Consider the following 20,241-nt stretch of genomic DNA (forward strand, 5'->3'; position numbering starts at 1 on the left):
TAACTCGACTCTCGCTAGTTCGACTCTTTTTCAAGTTTTTGATTTGACTTCAGTTGCTTTTCGGTTACGGTTACAATGTGATTGTATCAATTTGGTAGCCAATCAAAACCTCAATTTGTTCGCCTCGGTTAGCAGGACTTGTGCGGGGCAGGAAACACGCCAAACACAAACGCTCATTGTTCTCATATTAATATTGATTGACTGATGTTGCTTTAAGCTTTTCTTTTTTTTTTGGAATACAATTTGATTTTTTTTTTTGTTTTGTTTTTATAATTTTTTACAATTTTGCATTTGCTTTCATACGTTTGGTGTTCTAAGATTGTTTGCTTTATACTCTTTGATGTTGTTCTTGTTGTCGGTCGCTTCCGTGCGCTGTAGAAGTCTTGCAATTTCAAAAAAATTTACTAGTTTCCTTTTTGTTTTAATTGTATTTTATAATTTCCTAGTTGTTTTTTGTTTGTTGGTGTTATTGGTGATTCGGTCTGTGATCTGGGATGTGATCTGCCACATCAAATGCTGAATGCTGTGTGCTGGATGTTGGGGATGTGCTTGGATTGTGGGGCGAATATCGCTTGGAGCGACAACAAAAGCCGCGCATTTACTCAAGGTTGCTGCGAATGCAATTGTAGATGCTAGTGCGGATGCGGATGGGGATGTGGATGCGGATCCGGATGCAAATGCGGATGCGGATGCTAGTGTGGTGTATGCTTCATGGTTCTGTGTGTGTGTGTTTTGTGGTGTGTCTGTGTGTCCAAATGTTGCTTGACGACTGCTGCCCGTACAGCCCCCCCTTTCGTTAGCCGCCAGAGGAGTCTCCTCCGAGTCTCTCCTCTCCCCCAGCCCTCCAGTTCGTCAACCCGTTGGTCATCGCCCATCACTGCGTATGGTGCTGCTGCATAACGATCTGATACTGTTGATTCTGTTGTGGATGCTGTGGCGTTGGCGGCGGGAAATATGGGCTGGGTATAAGCGACTGGGGGTGCACGCACATCAGGTGGTATGTGGGCTGCGGTGTGGGCGGCGTGTACGCCGGCTGGGGTCCCCCGCCGGCGGGGGAGGGCTGTGGTGGCGGATGGAACTGCTGATGCGGCTGGCCCGGCGACGGTGTGGTCGACTGCGGCGTTTGCGTCATGAACTGCAACTGCTGCGGCTGGTCCGAGTACACGCGCATCTGCATAGGCGCGTATGCCTGCGATTGGAAATGTTGCTGAGGCGGTGCATGGCCGTACGGAATAAACTGTGGCCCGGCGGCCATAAGCGGCTGTCCCGTGGCCGCGGTGGCCGACATATGCATCTGTGATGGAATCGGAGCTGCAGAGTAATAGAATACGTTAAATCATGACATAAAAAAAAGTATGTTAACATAAATAGAGATTGGGTATTCCTTGGCGAACCTACCATAGTTGTTACGTCGTAGCCGAGGTGGCTGGGCCTGCGGATGCGTTTGAGGCGGGAACGGATGCTGGGGCTGCACCACGTATATGGGCTGGTTGGCCGCCGCCGCTGGCACGTGCGTACCCGTGGTCGCGTACAGACCCGCCATCGGCACCGGCGTCTGTGAGGGCTGTGGAGTGTGTGGGCGCGAGGGATTCGGCGTGCTGGGGCCTCGCGGCGTGAAGGGCTTGGCCGATGGATTCAGGGTTGAGGGCTTCTTAACCACCGGGGTTGTGCCGCTGGGAGCCCCGGCCACGGAGCTTGTGCCGGTAGCCACGGTCGCCGTGCTGCTAGCCGTACTTGCAGCCGGCGTCGACTTCTCCGTTCCAGATCCTGCACTCACAATCGTCGCCGACGTGGGCGTACTAACTATGCCAGTGGGCGTGGTAGTGTTGCTGTTTGGAGCCGGCGAAGCTTCCGGCTTGGGTGTGGACACCGGCAGGGGCTGCTGCGGGGGTGGCGCCTGCTCCAGCAACACCGGCGAGGCAAGAACCACCGGCGAGGTCTGCGGCGGTGGCATTGCATGGTAAATGGGCTGCGGCTGCTGTGAGGGATCTGGGACCAGTTGTGGCTGCTGCTGCTGCTGCTTGGCCACGTGCTGATGCTGACTCTCAACAAGCTGCTGTTGTTGTTGTTGCCCCTTCTGTTGCAAGTGATGGGGCACATGCTGCGGCTGGAGCGGCTGCAGCTGCTGTTGAGGCACAAAGTGCAAATGCGGCGGAGGCACTTGGGGCTGCATGGGTACGTGCTGTGGCTGCTGCTGTTGTGGCGTCTGCTGCTGCTGTGGGGGTGATGCAGATTGCTGCAAAGCACGCTGCTGCTGTTGCTGTGCCTGCTGCTGTTGTTGCTGCTGCTGCTGTGGCTGAGGCTGCTGCTGCGGCGGCGAATTGTTGCTAGGCGCCAGTTGGAAGTCCTGTCCAAACTGGCGCAGCTCCTGCACTTGGGTATCTCGCGTCTGCCCCTGACGCGCCGGTTGTGTGTTCTGCCTCTGGGTTTGTATATTCTGGTGCTGTTGCTGCAGCGGCGGCTGTTGCTGCTGCTGAGGCTGTTGTTGCGGTGCCTGCTGTTGCTGCTGCTGCTGCCCACCAGTCTGAAGTGGCGGCGAATTGCTGTTCTGGCCAGGATGACCATGCATTGGCTTGCCAATCGACTGATTCTCCCCGCTGTAGTTGAGCGAAGAGTTGCTCTGCGATCCCGGATACTGACGCATCGGACGCTGGGGCAGTGGCTTGTTATTATTGGCATTCGAGTCGCCATTAAGCTTGGATGCGCCGCCCATGTGAGATTGATTTCTATATTGAGAGGAGCTGGGAGAAAAAAGAAACAATTCTTACTACAATAAGGGACAAGAGATTGAATTGCAATGGAGCTCACAGCTGGTATCCTACTTATACATATACTCTTCATCGGGATCTTCTTCATAGGGTCGACATAGACACTGTCTCCATTGTCTATATTTTTCTAAGCGGCTAGACTCTCATAATTTACATGCACCCACTTTTTTTGATCACAGGATTAAGGTCATAAAGGGTATTACTATATCTTCTTAATGGACTTCTCTCCCCAAGCAAGACATCCTTGGGATCCATCCTTACCTACTTACAGTATAATATTAAAATAGGTCTACTCTACTCTGATGTTATTACCAATCAAACAAAGGTTACATTTTATATAAGACTTACCCATGCATAATCTGCGAGTTACCCTGGTACGAGTACTGATTCTGCATCCCCATGCCCTGCTGGTAGCCCTTGTTTTGGCCCACCGAGTTGCCATTGCCGCCCTGCAAACACAAAATATTGTTAATACTTACATAACGAAAAGGAGCTTCGGTTAGGATTACCTTGCCACCCTGGGGGACTGACTTGCGCTTCACCATCGAACCGCCGCCATACTTGTTGGACGTGTCCGTGGACGCATTGGCCGACGCGGCTGGTCCCGAGCCCTTCAATCCACCGGCTAGTATTAGAGCTGCTGTGGACTGCGTAGAGCTGCCTTGGCCAGCCCCGCCAGCCATGCCGCCGCCCTGCATCATGAGGTCTCGATCGCGATCTCGACCACCGCCGCCACCGCCCTGCGATGACATGCCCACATGCGATAGCTGCGGTCCGGTGATGCTGCGCGGCTGCTTCGTGATGTAGCGGTCACTGCTCATGGTCTCCCTCAGTTGGAAGTCGTTGGCACGAGGCTTGTTGCCACGGTCACGATCACGGTCCCTGTCCCGATCCTCACGCTCTCCTCGCTCCCTCTCTCGGTCCCGATCGTTGCTGCGGTGATCCTGATCAGAGGGCCTTTCCACGGCGGCAAAGAGCGCCTCCTCGTCACCATTCTCCAGATCCAAGCGGTCCCGGCACATTGGATTGTTCTCGATCTCAGCGGCCAGCGCTTCAGCCTTGGCCTCTGCGTCTTTGTACTCCTGCGAGTCGACTTTGTCCAGCGGCACGGTATACGAGGCCAGGGAGTCGTCGAACGTGGATGTTACTCCGAATGTGTCCTGGTTCTTGCGGAACATCTCGTTGGGGTCCCAGCCGTTGGAGACGGTATCTAATTCTATGTCAATGCCGCCATTGGCCCCAGAGTCCCAAGGTTCCAGCTCCTTTTCGTCAAGACGCGCACCTAGACGGGGGATAACTGGATAAGTAAACTAATAAGACACTTTAGAGACAATCATCCTACCGTTGCACTTGTCAGAGATGGCGCCATCCGTCTGAAAGCCGCCAGCAGTGGCGTACTGCGAATCAAAGTCCTTGGCCACGATGGTCACCACAGTGTCGGCCGGGAATATAATGTGTTTGGGCACTTTACCCTCGTCCGGCAGATTCTTGGACTTAATGCACGCCGGTAGCTCCAGTGCGATGTCAAAGCCTCCAGAGAATGTGCGGAATACGCCCTCGTAAATGTTGCCCGACCGGAGTCGCACTTCTACCACGCTACCGACCAGCGCCGTGGCCGAGTGCATAAAATATGCGTTATTGTAGACGCCCTGCGCCACCGGACGCACTGTTCCACCTCCGTTGCCGCCACCAGATCCTGCGCCCGACTTGTTATTAGCTGGCCTCAGGCTATTGTCGTTGGAGTTGTATCTGCAATGGAAGATTTCACTTTACAGATTGGATATTCCGTGCATCGATGCCCCATGGCATGCTCTTGCCAGCAGACAGCAGACTGAGCGACCGAATTGAAAACTCGATGCCGTTCAGGGACGGCAACGATATCGATTCGTTTGCTGAACCCCGTCCCCCCTCCCGCCAGCGTGTGTTATGTTGTCGCAGTTTTAGTCCCCGTTTTTGGCACAAACCAATGATATATTATTTGCATATTTCCACAAAGCATTATGGGGGAATCACACATCTTAATAGCTGACCTTTAGAGATGTTTTCAATATTTACAACAGACTGGTGTACAACTATTTAGGACTTTAGGATTTTTTCACAAAACAATGACACACTCTTTGTGCTTCGGAAGAAACCACTTTGTTGGCTTTGTCCCGCTTGCCAGTCAGACCAGGCCGCACTGAGCTCGGCTGGACGCTTTTCTCTGTGCTTTTCGGGGTGTTTTCAGTGTTTGGGTTAGCGTGCAGGATCGACGACCGTGAAATGCGCAACGAAACGCACAATGAACCCGGCCACGCACACACCCGTAGCCACCAAAACAACTCAGCGAGCACGGGCGTGGGTGTGGGCGGGTCGTCAGAGGCAGGGGGTGGGCAGAATTGTGGACAGAGGCTATAGGAAGGGAAGGAGGGTAGCCAGGCCAGCCAGCCAGCAGCAGTAGCTCTGGCTGATTCACGGAGCGTGCATTGTGCACATTTTCGTGAATGAAAACAAGTAATTGATTGCGCTCGAGAGTGGAGTGAATCATGCGTGCGAGAGAGCCGATAAGGTAAGGTGCAAGAAGAAAAGCTCTCCGGCGGATGGGGATGGGGGGTTTTCGGTCCGGGAAATAGGCTGCGACGAAGGCACACTCAAAATGCAAGTGTGCATGGCCGAATGGCGAATAAATATGCATAGACGTAGAGCGGAAAACAAGACCGAGACCGAGACCGAGGTGGTGCGGTATCGTTCGGTCAGCAAATTGTAAAGTGACCCAAATTTGAAGCCCCCAGAAACGGGGGATGTGGGTTTTAGGGCGGTGTGGAGCAAGGGATGCGGGCTAGCGGGGCTGGGGGGCTAGTGGAGGGGCAAAGTGTGCCAAAGAACGAAATTAAACGAAACTCAGCGCAGCCGCCGCACGTCACAGCAACTGAAAGGCAAAAGGCAAACAGCAGAACAGCAAAATGCTGACAATGCAAGAAAATGCATTCGAAAAAAAGGGAAAAACACAAAAAATAGCAAGTGGGGAGAGCAAAAAATATAGTACGATACGTGAGCGCGTGTGCGTGCATCTCCACGACAAATCTACGTACTATTAGTGGCCCTCATCGGCCGCACAGTGGGCATATCGAACAGTTTGGGCCAAAAGTATCCATATTCCTCCATTCGATCCACTAGACTTTGTTGGAATTCTTCACAATCAGATACTATAGTTGGCATACGTGCCAATGGTAACTTTTACCGCGCACTGTGTACAAAATGCGGATGTGGATGTAGTGTGGATGTGTGTGCACTGCAGTCATATTTCAATTGAAAATTTAAGGGCGCAGCAGCAGCGCAAAAAAAGGGGGTAGGGGGCCATGGGGGTACGTTGGATCCGAACCCCAAATCCGAGCCCCGAATCCGACAAAAACGGAAACCTTTAAACAAATTATGTTCTATACACAGCAAACATTTTTTCCACATTCCTCGCAGTTATGAAAGGGAAATGTAAACAAAGCATAAGGTTCGATGCTGAAAACACACACACACACACACATACACATACAGGTAGAGGCACTAACACACATGAGGAGAAACAATCACAGGCACAGGCGATTATATAAGCGCCATTTGCATTTACGGTTTGGATGGTTGAACCCAAAATGTAGTCTTAAGAATGAAAAAAAAATTCCAGAAAGTTTTCAAAGATGCTGCACCAGCCGTGGACAAAAACAAAAAAAACAACAAATCACAGCAAAAGAAAAAAAAATAAATAACGCGAACGACACGAGACGCGCTTTCACCTTTCTTTCGCGAGAGCGGAGAGCTGTTTCTTTCTTTTCGGTTTTCAGTTTTCAGCGGCACTGCGCTTTTGGTTGTCGCGGGTTTTCAATTTGTCAGGGCGACGGCGAACCGAGCACAGGCACAGGCACAGCACAGCAGCGAAAAGCAAAAAGCAAAGCAAACCAGCCTGCCGCGGCTGCTGCTGCTACTGCCACTACTGCTGCTGCTGCTGCTGCTGCTGCTGCTACTGCACTTGTGTGCGAGTATGGGTGTGTGTGTGTGTATGTTTTTCCTCTTTTCGCTAGGCCCCCGTGTCACCTCCTGCTCCCCACCCATCCCCTCATTATTTTCGCATTTCGGACTGCGAATGCAGCTGGGTGCTTCTTCTTACCTTGAGATGCCGCCGCTGGCTCCGCCGCCACCGCCACCTCCTCCTCCGACGCTGCCACCTCCACCGCTGCCGCCACCACCGCCGCTAGGTCGGGTTTTCCGCTTGCTATTGTTATTCATTATAGATCGGATCGGTTTGGTTGGGATCGGGGAGCAAGCTAAAGCCAATCCAATTGCCAGCACCAGCACCAGATCACAAGAAGTCTAAACCAGTGGCGTTCGTTGCGTTTTCCCTTTTCCTTTTCCCTTTCGTGCCTTGCCTTGCCTTTCCTTTCCCTGGCCCGTGCTATGCTGAGCTGTGGTGTGCTCTGTTGTGGACTATTTTCCAATTTTCCGACGCTCCAATGTCCCGATTCGCGTGGCGGGCGCTTCTGCTGCTCGGCTGGCCAATTATTTTAGCCAAAAAAAGCAATATCGGCGGCGTTTAGCACAGTTACTTGGCTGCTAAATATGCTTTTGTTGCTAATTTTATTTTTTCCCTGCGTACTGTTGCGATAACGAGCAAGGTTGCTTGAAAAGTTCCGATAGTTGGTCATTCGCAACACTATCGATAGTTATGAGGCAACTCTATAATCGACTTAATTTAGCACGTTTTTTTGCCTTTTTAAACGGTCATACTTTACCGTTAAATTTAAAATTGTAAGAGATTATTATAATAAAGTTTAAGCAAGAAATATATCAAATTTGTATTTATTTTTAATGAAATTTATAAAATAAATAAACATAAACAGCCAAAAAAAAATACTCTTTCAACATAAATATTGTTACTACATTTTTGGTGGGCGTAAGGAAGAAACTGGTATTCTTCTCCCAAAATATTTGTTTTAAATCTAGTTCACAAATATGGTTAAACCTATAAATAGATCGGTTTATCTGTTTTGACTGATTTAGGTTAGTGCAAAACAACCGCATATTTACCAACTGCCCAGATAAGGACCAGACACCCACCGACCTTGAGGCCATTAGCGCCGTCACTGACTCCTTTTTTCCCAGAACAATGTGGCACCTTAAACATTTCAAAGTCAGCCGTAAATTCAATCTTTGCCATCTTTTGTATTCTTGTATAAGGTGGTCGGCCTCCTGCTCGTATATCAGTTGTATACTAATTACTAATTATCTCGTTTACAGCGGCTTCTCAGTGGCATGGTCGACCATATACAGTAGCCGTATATCTGTCAGACCCACACGCCGAGCAGCGGGAACCCTACATGTAATCACTTGATGGATAGTTAACACCTTGTGGATGTCTAATCATAAGCCCCTGAAAATATATTCTTTATCTAAATTCTTGATGTATTTTTTTTTCAGTTGTACAAATCTATTTTCATTCTAATTCGACAGATTCATTGAAGCTAGGTGTCACAAGGTGTCGCGACTTGATTAAAGTTCCTATTTGATCGATCAATTTTGGGTGTTTTATCCTAACTTATTCGAAAATAAAATATTTGTACAATACTTATCAATCGTAAGATGCTTGGTATGTCAATTGATCGGCAGTCCGAGATGGAAAATTACTTTGAGGAACCAGGGAGCCGAGAATTTAAAAAAGTGCCCTCCCCCATCTCAGTTGAGTACTGGGATCAGTGATATCTCGGTAGTTTCTGCTACCGGAGTACTCCGTTGACATATTCAGTTATATATTCGTTTGTACGCCCAACCCTCCTCCGCAATGTTTGCGTGCCCTGCCTCCACGCCGCCCCCCACCCAACACCCTTGCCCCTGCCCATGCCCGCCTGCCGAATGGGCGTTAAGTATGTCATTGTTCTGCTGATCTCGAGCAGAAAATAAAAGCGGACTGTTTGCCGCCGTTTTCTTGACTCTTTTCATTTTTCGTGTTTATCAGAAAAATCTGCTCGTCTCCACTTATTTATCATTCGAAATATTCGCTTATTCGGCAGTTTTCATTAGATTGCGAAGCGGTGCACTTGGCCCACCTCGAGAGACAAGGATAAGCGGGATATTTGATTCTGAAGTTTCCTGTGAATATATAAAAAACTACATGTGGATACCTGCACTATGTCGATTGTAAAGAAATTATCCTTCGATGGTAGGTATCGAGAGGATAGTTAAAGTGAAGTTTAAAGTCTGTTCATGAACAGACCCTGTGAAAAATATCCTTTTCGATAAGTTTTGCTATCGATTTCGGGCGCCATTTTCCAAAGAAAGTTTGTGCTCGGACAGGTGCACTATTCGATTATCACCATTCACCACTTTGGATGTTTTACAATGGCTCTTGGCCATAAATGCCAGTTGACGATCTCCCCCTTTAATTAGCAGCGAATACCTATTGCCACGGCAAGCTGTTAAAAATTTTTGGCCTGGTGTTTCAAATTAGCATATATTTTGAGGTTTTGTTTGCGTCCGTCATGACCGATAACACCCGTGCATAAAAAATATTTACCACGTCAACCACAAATATTATAATTTCGCGACAAAATTAAATGAAATAATTATTTGTTTATGGCTTTAATTTAAGTGGGGTTCCGCGGCAGTTATTACAAAAAATTAAATGTAATTATAGGTTAATGATTAGTTGAGTGCACGACCTATATGAACTTTTTATAGATTTTATTTTGGTATACAAATGCTATTATTATTATTATCGTTGATGCGACAATGGTTCCTTGTATACGTAAAAAATTTTCACAAATATTCCTTTATTTTTTGCTACTTTTAAGGCAATTCGTGCGAAAGATAGCACCTACTATGTGTTGTACTATTAATTTGAAGCCCCAGACAGGGAGATGAGTAATATTTTAGGAACTTTACGGTACAAATTGTGCTAATTTGCTCACTTACTTCCCCGGAATTTGAATATAATGAATTAATCATTCATTTTTTCACCTATTACAACAAAATTGATTTATCGTGATATTTACAAAACAGCGATTGAGGAAGATACCTATAACTGGTTTTCTGCTCCGGAACATGCAAATACAAATACTCGTAAAGTCGCTATATAATTAAGCTTGGTAAAGATGTATTGGCTCTCTAATAATGCCCTCTCAATAGTTGCCTAAGAATCTCAGTAATTTAAGGCACTTGTGTTCCGGGAACAACCATGTCGAGAGCAAACCATATACATACAGTATGTGCTTAATTACGTTTTCACACAATTAAAGTTTTGCGCTTTATTGTTTTTTGCTGGTTCGGCAAGGTGGCTGGGCTTCGGACAAGCCGGACTGCTGCCGCTCGTTTATTTGTTATTAAAATGCTAAAAATTCCCCTGACAAAATCAAACAAATTCGGTTGGCAGAGCGATTGTACCTGGCCATTGGCGAAACCGAAACTGAAAATCAGTACAAAATGCGTTGGCCGCGAAAGCACACGTTCGGGTTGTGGCCAAAAAACCGTCGAAACAATGGCATACCCCAAGGGCAGGGCCAATCGACGGTGTCCACAATTTACGATCGTAGGATCTAAAGATGGTTAATAGCCTGGAACAACTAAGAAAATAGTGCAATTTCCTTTACAGCCAACTGCGAGGAGAAGGAGAAATACACGGCTCAGGATGGCGACGACTATTATAGCCAGGCCCAGGCGATTGAGATGGACGTGGCTAGCAAGTACTCGAAACCCAAGGAGGCCCATTGGCTGCTGCGCAGGATCTATTTCCTAAGCTGGATAAGCTTATACGACAGGGAACGAGCCTTTGCCGATCTGATTGCCGGGATCACCTTGGGACTCACCATTATTCCGCAGAGCATCGCCTACGCCGCTCTGGCTGGTCTTTCTTCGGAGTACGGCCTGTACTCCGCCTTCATTGGGTCCATCATCTATGTCTTCTTCGGAACGATACCACAAGTCTCCATTGGCCCCACCAGTCTGATGGCCATTTTAACCCTGCAATTCTGTGCCGACAAGCCCGTCCAGGTCGTCATCGTCCTGGCCTTCCTCGCCGGCCTGGTGGAACTGGCCATGGGCGTGTTCCAGCTTGGCTTCATTGTCAGCTTCATTCCGGCACCGGTGACCAAGGCCTTCACCTCCGGAACAGCGGTGATTGTGGTCTTTGCCCAGATCAAGAACCTCTTGGGAGTTCGTGTAAAGGGCTTTCCCTCGTTCGGCGAGTTCTTCACCAATATTCGTCCCTCGGATGCGGCCATGGGTATCTCCTGCATGGTTGTTTTGCTTTCTCTTCGGGTAAGTCCGACCTTTGAACAAAATCGAACCCCTACCAGCCCCATTTTTATACCCTTGCAGAGGGTATTATAATTTTGTCCAAAAGTGTGCAACGCAGTGAAGGAGACATCTCCGACCCTATAAAGTATATATATTCTTGATCAGGATCACCTCCTGAGTTGATATGAGCATGTCCGTCTGTCCGTCTGTCCGTCTGTCTGTCTGTCTGTTTCTACGCGAACTAGTCTCTCAGTTTTAAAGCTATCGTGTTGAAACTTTGCACACACCCTTCTTTCCTTTGCACGCAGTATATAAGTCGGAACGGCCGAGATCGGCCGACTATATCCTATAGCTGCCATATAACTGATTGATCGGAAATGGTATGACTTTGGTGTTTTTAGAGTTAGAGAGTTCAAATTGACCTGAGCTATCAAATGACCTGTGAGCTATTTTTGGCAAAACATTACGACATGCCAAATTTCATAAGGATCGGCCGACTATATCCTATAGCTGCCATATAACTGAACGATCGGAAATGACCCAACTTTCGTGTTTTTGAAGATAGAAAGCTGGAACTTGGTACAGATTATATTTTTGGTCAGTTAATCCGACCTACAAAATTTCATAAGGATCGGCCGACTATATCCTATAGCTGCCATATAACTGAACGATCGGAAATAGTATTTGGTAGAAATATCAATTTTCGTATTTTTGAAGATAGAAGCTTGGGACTTTTTTTTAGATTTTTTATTGTAATTAATTGGTTTTATTATGGTGTAATCATAAGGATCGGCCAACTATATCCGATGTTTGCGATATATATCTGGTTTTAGCTGCAAGGGTATATCAACTTCGGCTCCGCCCGAAGTTAGCTTTGCTTTCTTGTTTATCACTGGTTATGGGCACTGGTTTTAAAATTCTTATGAAAAACGTAACAGCCATAAACCTGTTTGGAAAGTTTTGCAAGCTCATTTATTGTTTCTTCTTTATTTTTGTGATATTATTTTTAAATAACTCAATATATTAAAAATTAATTCTTCTTTTAGCTCCTATCTCAGGTCAAGTTCAGTCAGGACACAGCCGTCACTCGTCGTTTAAAAAAGATTCTGTGGTACATTAGCATTTCCAGAAATGCCTTGGTGGTCTTTTTCACAGGACTTTTGGTCTTCTTGTGGGTGAAAAAGAGCTCCATGGAGGCGGTTCCCTTCGCCCTTTCCTCAAAAGTGTCCTCCGCCATGCCCACGATCAAACTGCCCCCCTTCGCCTTCGAATACCAGAATCGCACCTATGTCTTCACGGATATCCTGCATGAGCTGGGCAGTGGCATTATTGTGGTTCCCATTGTAGCTGTTCTGGCCAACGTGGCTATTGCCAAGGCCTTTGGTGCGTATACGCAATATTTTTTAAATCTTACTCTTACTATTGTCTATATATTTTTTAGTTAAGGATGGTAATTTGGATGCTTCGCAGGAGATGCTGACTTTGGGCTTGTGCAACATAGCCGGCTCCTTCTTTAGTGCCATGCCCACATGTGGTGCCTTCACCCGCTCGGCTGTAAGTCAGGCTTCCGGAGTGCGCACCCCCATGGCTGGCATCTACACCGGATTGATTGTTCTGTCCGCCCTGAGCATTTTAACTCCTTATTTCCAATACATTCCCAAGGCCTCGCTATCTGCCGTACTTATTGCAGCGGTTATCTTTATGGTTAGTATTGCCAGAGAGTAGCTAAAACTTTTAATATAACTCCCACTATCCCTCAGATTGATCTGGCGCCCGTCAAGGAGCTGTGGCAAACCAACAAAAAGGACTTCTTTAGCTGGGTGGGAAGCTTCATTATTTGTCTTGTGGCTGGTGTGGAGCTGGGCCTGCTCTTCGGCATTATTCTCAGCATGGTGTTTATTTTGCTGCGCCTGGGCAATCCCAAGATAGAAGTGGCCTTGAAAAAGGTGAGACATTAGACCGCATCCCTCAAAACATTAGGTTTAATTTTTATTTCTTCCCTAAGCACGAGTCCAGCTACTATGTGCATGTGGTGCCCCGCACGGATGTCTACTATACGGGAGTGGACAGCCTTCGCTCTGAGCTGAGGAGTGCTTGTTCCTTGTACCACAATGATTTTCCCGTAGTTCTCGATTGTTCCCGTTTCATGCAGTTCGACGCCACCTTCAGTGAAATGCTGATAGCCGTGGCCAAGGAGATGGCCTCCAATGATGTCCTACTGATCCTGCAGAATATGAGTCTAAAGGTGCAGCAGATGCTGCCGGTGATCAGCAATGTGCGCTTCTGCCAGGAGGACAGCCAGCTATTCAGTCACCTGCAGACCGAGAAGGAGCGAGAAGTGACCGCGGAGCTGGAGGAGAAGCTGTAGAGATTGCTCTTATCAGCTTTCTCCAGATGTCAGTCAGCATCTGACTGTTTTGATCCGGCGCCGAGTGACGTCAGGTCGGGGTTAATTGTAGATTAATCTGCCTGTTACCGCTTGATGTTTGCATGCGAGTGGCGGCAGCGGATATTGCGCAAGTGGCAGAGACGCAAGTTAGTTAGCTACTAGACTTAGATATATTGTGGCTGTTAAGTTAGGCCGACTCTGTAAATACCTAAATGCATTATTAAAAATTATGTATATTATTCTATGAATTCATAAAGATAACCGCAGATGATCTCCGGGAGTCATAAAACCAGCCTCGTGCCACCGTCATACGCGGCGTATGAGTAATGTCAGGGGCGGCTTGTCGCGTTAATTGAAAGGCCATTGCATTCTTTGAAATTGTTGTTTAATTATTATTTTTTTCGCTTTTTCTCATTCAATAAGGAAATTATAATTTATAGAAAAAGTATAATAATACAGTATAACAATTTAGTTGGTTTCCATTTGTTTATCCATCTCATATTGCATAGTATTTTCCGCTATTATCTCTCTTTGTCTGTGAGTGTTTTACTTTTTATAGGTTTTTTGACATTAATTTCATATTATATTGTTCGCATCGGTATCGGATTCGGAATCTGTTTCGGTTTGAAATAAACTGATTTTGTTGTACATGTACTTGTATAGGTGTCTAGTAAATGATTATATAGTGTACTCAAGGGTTATCTTTATCTGTGTTCTGAATCTGTGTTAGTGTGTTTCCGGTATACCCTTGCAGGCCAGATGCCAGATGATACTATCTCAGTTCTAGTTGCAGGGGCATTACAGCTTCGGTGGATGCCGAAGATAGGCTTGTAGATTGTAATTGTCTGTCTCTGGTGTGGCTAAATAATACAGTGACTTGATTGTTGTAAGATTTAAATCATTTACGTGGGAAAAGTTAACGCTTGTTTCATTTCTCATCTTTTCTTCTTTTTTTGTAACATTCTTAGCTATCAACTCAACTATTTTCGATATCTAGGTAAGTGTCTGCCAACTACTATTTGCCAGTTTACAATTTACAGTGTCAACCTGCGCAGTTGACTGTGTATGTGAGTGTGTGAGTGTATCTATGTGAGTCAGTGTATCTGTGTGTTTATGCATCCGTTTAAAGTAATCATTTGCTCACAATTATTTGCCATTCAAGCACATATACATATGCAACTCTATATGCCATGTTAAATATATTTGTTTCATCAATTTCGTCATTGGTATATTTTAATTATCTTTTATCTTTATACTTTTCATTTCTTGAATGTTTGTATTTTCGTAAAGCAAGAGGTACGCGATGTATGCTGTGTTAGAGTGTTTGTTTTTGGTTTTTTTTTTTATAAATTTTATTAAATATTCTTTTTGTTTTTCGTTTAATGGGAGCTGAGTCAAAGCAATTTTTTAAACATTAGGAAACAGTTGACTATCTTTTTCGTAACTCTTTCGAACAGGATAAAGCAAAAGTTCTCCCAGAGGAACGCAACTATCGGTAGCAAGTAAAATAACGGTCGAAAGTGTCCGAGTATGTTGGATAAGTTGGATAAGTTGAAGTAAAGTAGTTTAGCAATAGGAAGATGTAGCAAGGGGCGGCTCGATTACGATAAAGAAAATACAATATTTGTATGGAAAGTTTCTCCATGCCGAATTTAGTGAACATGTCTTCTGCGTCTAACGCTAATGGGTTTTTGTTTTATTTTTTAGGCTCTTTAGTAGTTTATATACTTGTGTATGACTTTTCGGATATCTCATATTTGTGTGTAGGAGTAGATCTCTCTTGGTCTTTGGTTTTGTTTACGTTACACTGATATATTAATCGCAATTATGCTTCTATGGACATCAAACACTGAAAGAATTTGGGTATTCGAAAGGTACTGAATAGAATGCAATAGAATAGAATAGAAGTCGAAGGATCACGTCTGCTGTTGGGGCTGCTTCGGCTCTGGTATAACTCTCTATCTCGCACTGGTAGTATATCACTGGAAAATGGAAAGTACATATGTATCTTCTTAAACTGGACCTTGGAAGTAGAGGATTGCGCCCGATTGGAGGTTGGCTTGAATGCGAAATCGTATTTAGTATATGCGTATATATGTAAATATGTATCATATCGATTTATTTTTATTTACTTCAATGTATGTGTATTTGTTCTGCGTCATTGCTCAACGTTTCACTTGTTTTTATGTTTTGTTTTTGATTTATAAATGTAATTTGTTTAGTGTATCTCAATTTAGTTTTCAATATATTTTAAATATATACATATAATATATGTATGTTTATATTTGGTTTAGTTTACCTTATGTGTTTGCTTTATCTTTATTCTTTTCCTTTGGTTTTATATTTATAAACTGGTCAGCAACAGTAGCAAATTTAACAATGTGCGTTAACAAATAATTGTAAATATAATGTATGTATATAATATATATCTTCTTATCCCTCCTCCCACCATGTATATGTATCGTATCTGTATATCTGCATCTGCGTATGTTATATCTGTGTGTTTTGCATCTCTATGTGTTCTGTATCTGAATGTGTCTGTAGGCGAAGAGTTTGTTGTCGGTAACCTGGCTTGTATTATAGAGCTTTATCCGTTAGTGGGTTGAATTTTTATCAAGTTACTTTATCAGTTACCTAAACTGGCAATTTTTTAAATAATTTTACAACAATTCATTTGGTTTTGTGGCTTTCTCTGTCCCAGCTGCCGGGCCAATGCTACAGCTGTTGCCGGTCACTCATAATATTTCTATCAATTTAATTAATAAAAAATATTATCATTAGTTCTATTAGTTGCAGTTTCATTTTGCTATATCATATCGTTCCGTATCATATCGACAACAGGGTTCACATCAGCCCACAGGGGACTATGGATTGGTTTACACATAGCATTGGTTTTGCGCCTCCGTCTGTATGGGTTTTGTTTTATTTTTCTGTTTTTTTTCGGTTTTTGTTTTTGTTTTATATTAGCTTAGTAATCGTAATCAATAGCAATAATCATAATCATAATAGTAATAATAAGTCTAATCTACGAATAATATAACAGGACCCTATGGAATGACCGGGGTTATTTGCCAAAGCCAAACCCGAATTTTCCGAATAGGTCTTTCCCTTTCGACAGGACATCGCCGCCGGGCGCCGCTGCCGCGATACCCTTTAACCCGCCTAGCAGGCCGGCGCCCGGACCCTGCGGCGGAGCCTGGGCTTGCGGTGGCACTTGTTGTTGCTGTTGCATGCCGGGTTGTTGCATTCCCGGCTGTTGCATTCCCGGTTGTTGCATTCCCGGCTGCATCCCGGGCTGCATTCCGGGCTGTTGGGCACCGAAGGCGTTCGCTTGTTGCTGCGCTGGCTGCACACCCCCGGGTGGTTGCATTGGATCCGTTTTGGGCGGTTGCTTCGACCCAAATAGACCACCGGTGGCAGCCGAGGTAGCACCAGAGAGCAGGCTAGTCGCTCCCGAGAACAGTCCACCCGTTTGCGCCTGCGTCGTCACCGGCGGTTGTTGCTGCTGCTGCCCCATTTGGCCCATCGGCTGACCCATCTGCCCCATCTGACCCATCTGGCCCATTTGTCCCATCTGGCCCATCTGTCCCATCTGGCCCATGGGCTGCTGACCCATCTGTTGACCCATCGGCTGACCCATCATTCCAGGTTGTCCCATTTGCTGTTGTTGCTGCTGCTGCTGTCCCATTTGTGTCTGTTGCTGACCGTACGGCTGCTGCTGTTGGTGTTGCTGCTGCATCTGCTGCTGTTGCTGCTGCATGCCGACATTACCAACGCGACCGATCATCCCCTGCAAGGTGGCATCATCCAGAGAGAGTGGACCAAAACAGAAAGGTTAGTGGCATGATTCCAGTCAGGCTTGGGTCGCATAAACGAATGGCAAACTAATTCTTTAAATATATATATATATTGTACGTATATTATGGGGGTTTCTTAATATTTTCATGGATTGTTATTCTCTCAAAAGGCCGGGGGGTTAGTAAGTTTAGCGTTTTCGTAACGAACTAGTTGGGTGTTAGTTGAACTCGTCCTCGAGCAGTAGGCGTTGAGTTGCTCGAGATGAAATTGGTTATTTATTTGTGGTGTTAGTAATGAAAACTATTATTGATTACTAAAAAATGGCTAGTCAAAAACCGAATTGAATCTTTGCAGATGAAAGATTGTGCTTAACAGGGCGACGAAATGAAGGAGCTCCCAGGACCCAGAGGCCCTTGGAAGGCTTGATTTCTGGCCTCAATTGAAACGAGTAACAGTAGCATTACGTGATGGGATGTAACTCAATACATCCGTTGATTGGGAGGAAAATGAAAAAGTATGTAGAACTAGCAACGTTTCTTAAAAGTGTTCAACTCAAAACGAATTTAACCGGCCTAAGGCCAAAGGTCAACTAAAGAGTTTGCATGGCAAAAAGCAAATGTATCAAAAACTTTTCAAAAATACGCATTCCCACAACAGATCTCTCGACATGGTTCGGGTGTCTCCAGGATATGCGTTCTCGGATCGGACGTTCTATATCTAAGGCTCTAATATTTACACTACCTGGATGAGGCGTGAAATGCAACCCACTTACTGGTCGGCGGGCGTGTGTTGTGAACGTGTCTAGGCAATCATTGAAAACAAAAATAATTATAATAGGGGGGTATCTTGTCAACCTTGGATGAGTTCGAGTTTATGAAAAAAACAAACAAAATAAATCTGGTCCCGACAATCTTTTTTGCTTTCATTGGGGTTAAGTGTTACTTTCTTTGTTGTAGAAACCGAAAGCTAGATGCAAACTTACTGAAGAAATCATAATGGAAGGATCGAGTTGATAGTAATGAAAAGCAATTACAGATTTATTAAACAAATAAAAACTTAAGAGTGAGGGGGTCAAATGAAAATACAATTGATTAAACCGAAAACTGAAAAAAATGTCAAAGAATTACACATACAGTGAATCACATAGAAATTTGTACACATTACATCCAATATTTCATATAGTAGTAGTAGCAATTAATATAATTATTAGCGTATACCAGTAAGAAAATAAAAATTTATTTATATATAGATAAATATTTATATATATTTATAGGTATGTATCACATCTTATCAGTAATAAGTTTACTTAAGTGTGTATTTTGTATCTGGCATATATGGTATCTGGTATTTAGCAGTTCGTAGATAAAGAGTTTCGGATACTGTGTGAAAAAAACAATTTGTACACATTTTGGTTTGCCTAATTTATCTCAATTTGCGAAACTTGTTTTTTGTTTGCTCTCCAAGCTAATTTAGAAGCGATAACACCTAGCTACCTTCCCATTTTCTTTACTTCATAAGCTTAAAAGTTATGATGCTGGAATTTGAGAAAAGCAGTCTCAAAGGGAAGTATCTTAAAGCACCTTCAGAGCAAATGGGAAATAAGCAAATAGTTAGGAAACCTCTTGGCATTATTTAATTCTCAAAAGTCTGTAAGCTGAGGAAGTATTCAAAGAAATATTCGGAAACTATACAGTAAAGAAAATAAATATCTAAAGTTGATGAAAATAAGTGAATGACAAACAAATAAAAATCGATGTAAATGAATGTTGCTGTGGAAATTGTTGCTGATGTTTGACTCATGTTCCTTGGCTATAGTTTATGTACAGACTATACACATATATATAGGTTATCTTGATTAGCTGATTCTTGAGTATTTTACACCAACATGAAGTGCGGCATTTGCAGGATATGATACTTGGGGTTAGTTACTTTACACGGACGAGCCTCTTCAGTCTGGTTGCAATGTATTGGTATTTATAATGTTTAACTACATGTTGCTAGCTATACATATGTACTATATTTATATATAAATCGGTTGATCGGTAATCGGTTAATCGGTATTTATCGTAAATCGGTATGTTCAAGTACTGTACTGTAAGCGTTTGAATTGGATTTGATCTGAGAGCTTTGTTGGATATACGTACATAATACATATAGACAGAGTGAGATATAGAATGTTAAGGAGATATAGACACAGAGAGAGTGAAAGAATAAGAGACGGAACAGTGGACAATCGAATAAATCGAATAAACGAAAGCGATAGCAGTAGGTCGCAGGAAAGATATGGCGTGTGTCTCCTCTGTCTGAGTGTCGGGATAGCTGTATCTGGGGAATCTACTGATTGGCTTTTGGCCAGGCCGAGAATCGGAACCAAAAATTAATGATCGACAGAGATAGCAAGTGAATAGGTAGAAGGGTATAGGTTCAGGTATAGTTTAAGGTAGAGGACATAGCTTGTAGAAGTTGTAACTGTTGTTGAATAATAATAATATTGTAGCAGTAGAATCGGGTATTAGGTGAACAGTTGTTGTGGTTACATTGGGTGTATTCTTAACTCTTTTTGCGTTTAATTAGCTTTAGCATTTATTTTTTCACAAACAAACAAAGGAAAATATTGTAGGTATATCTTTTATATTTTTCTTTCTTTTCATACGTTCGTTATATCAAAACAAAAAGTGAAACAAAAGAGAAAGAGTATTTACCTGCGTTTGGTGATCGGGGGCAGGATGGCCCGTGTTGTCTAACAGTGTAGGGGAAGCAGGGCGAGCATCTATAGCAACGAATATAACATAAAGACTTCACATTTACCACAGCAGACCATTACAAAAAATTATTTGAAAGAAGTTGTAGTAGTCTAACCAAAAATCGTAATCTTAATCGTTAACTCAAACGGAACTGAAAGTATTCAAAAATTTAAAAAACCAAACCAATCGAAATCGAAATGGAATTTAGACGCGTACAATTTGCAGAGAGTTTATATTTCTATATATATACTCGGGTTATGTCTGCTGAAGCTGCCTATTTGAAATCTGT

The 20,241-nt window shown here is 44.3% G+C and overlaps 3 protein-coding genes across 19 annotated transcripts in view; 1 reads left to right on the plus strand and 2 right to left on the minus strand.

Annotated features, from left to right (window-relative positions):
- Positions 1-218: 218 nt before the first annotated feature.
- Positions 219-7,416, minus strand: Atx2 (Ataxin 2). Of its 3 annotated transcripts, none has more exons than XM_043211785.2 (5): positions 6,904-7,416; positions 4,111-4,517; positions 3,117-4,050; positions 1,399-2,741; positions 219-1,311 (listed from the first exon to the last, which is right to left on the minus strand). In XM_043211785.2, the coding sequence occupies exons 1-5, from the start codon at positions 7,020-7,022 to the stop codon at positions 875-877; spliced, it is 3,240 nt and encodes a 1,079-aa protein (XP_043067720.1). In that variant the 5' UTR covers positions 7,023-7,416; the 3' UTR covers positions 219-874. The 3 variants fall into 3 exon arrangements, with proteins under 3 accessions (XP_043067720.1, XP_043067721.1, XP_070136864.1); XM_043211786.2 differs by lacking the exon at positions 6,904-7,416 and adding an exon at positions 6,533-6,685; XM_070280763.1 differs by lacking the exon at positions 6,904-7,416 and having other exon boundaries at positions 3,117-3,217; positions 3,278-4,050.
- A 1,397-nt stretch (positions 7,417-8,813) lies between these two features.
- On the plus strand, positions 8,814-13,658 carry LOC108128716 (sodium-independent sulfate anion transporter). 2 transcript variants are annotated; one of them, XM_017246468.3, is made up of 6 exons: positions 8,814-8,949; positions 10,378-11,042; positions 12,068-12,404; positions 12,463-12,725; positions 12,782-12,967; positions 13,027-13,658. In XM_017246468.3, exons 1-6 carry the CDS (start codon positions 8,919-8,921, stop codon positions 13,387-13,389), a joined length of 1,845 nt encoding a protein of 614 aa, XP_017101957.2. In that variant the 5' UTR covers positions 8,814-8,918; the 3' UTR covers positions 13,390-13,658. The 2 variants fall into 2 exon arrangements, with proteins under 2 accessions (XP_017101957.2, XP_017101956.2); XM_017246467.3 differs by lacking the exon at positions 8,814-8,949 and adding an exon at positions 10,061-10,314.
- Positions 13,659-13,778: 120 nt separating this feature from the next.
- Rbp (RIM-binding protein) overlaps positions 13,779-20,241 on the minus strand; it is a 28,725-nt gene continuing 22,262 nt past the window's right edge. For 11 of the 14 annotated variants that reach the window (XM_017246460.3, XM_017246458.3, XM_017246463.3 and 8 more), the window contains 2 exons: positions 19,911-19,978; positions 13,779-17,200 (listed from right to left, as the gene is read on the minus strand). In XM_017246460.3, coding sequence (XP_017101949.2) covers positions 16,475-17,200; positions 19,911-19,978 — 794 coding nt within the window. In that variant the 3' untranslated portion in view covers positions 13,779-16,474. The remainder of the gene's footprint in view (positions 17,201-19,910; positions 19,979-20,241) is intronic. The other 3 variants (XM_017246466.3, XM_017246465.3, XM_017246464.3) reach the window with 1 other exon arrangement.

The sequence above is a fragment of the Drosophila bipectinata genome, chromosome 3R (genome assembly GCF_030179905.1).
Source record: "Drosophila bipectinata strain 14024-0381.07 chromosome 3R, DbipHiC1v2, whole genome shotgun sequence".
Classification (NCBI taxonomy): Eukaryota; Metazoa; Arthropoda; class Insecta; order Diptera; family Drosophilidae; genus Drosophila; species Drosophila bipectinata.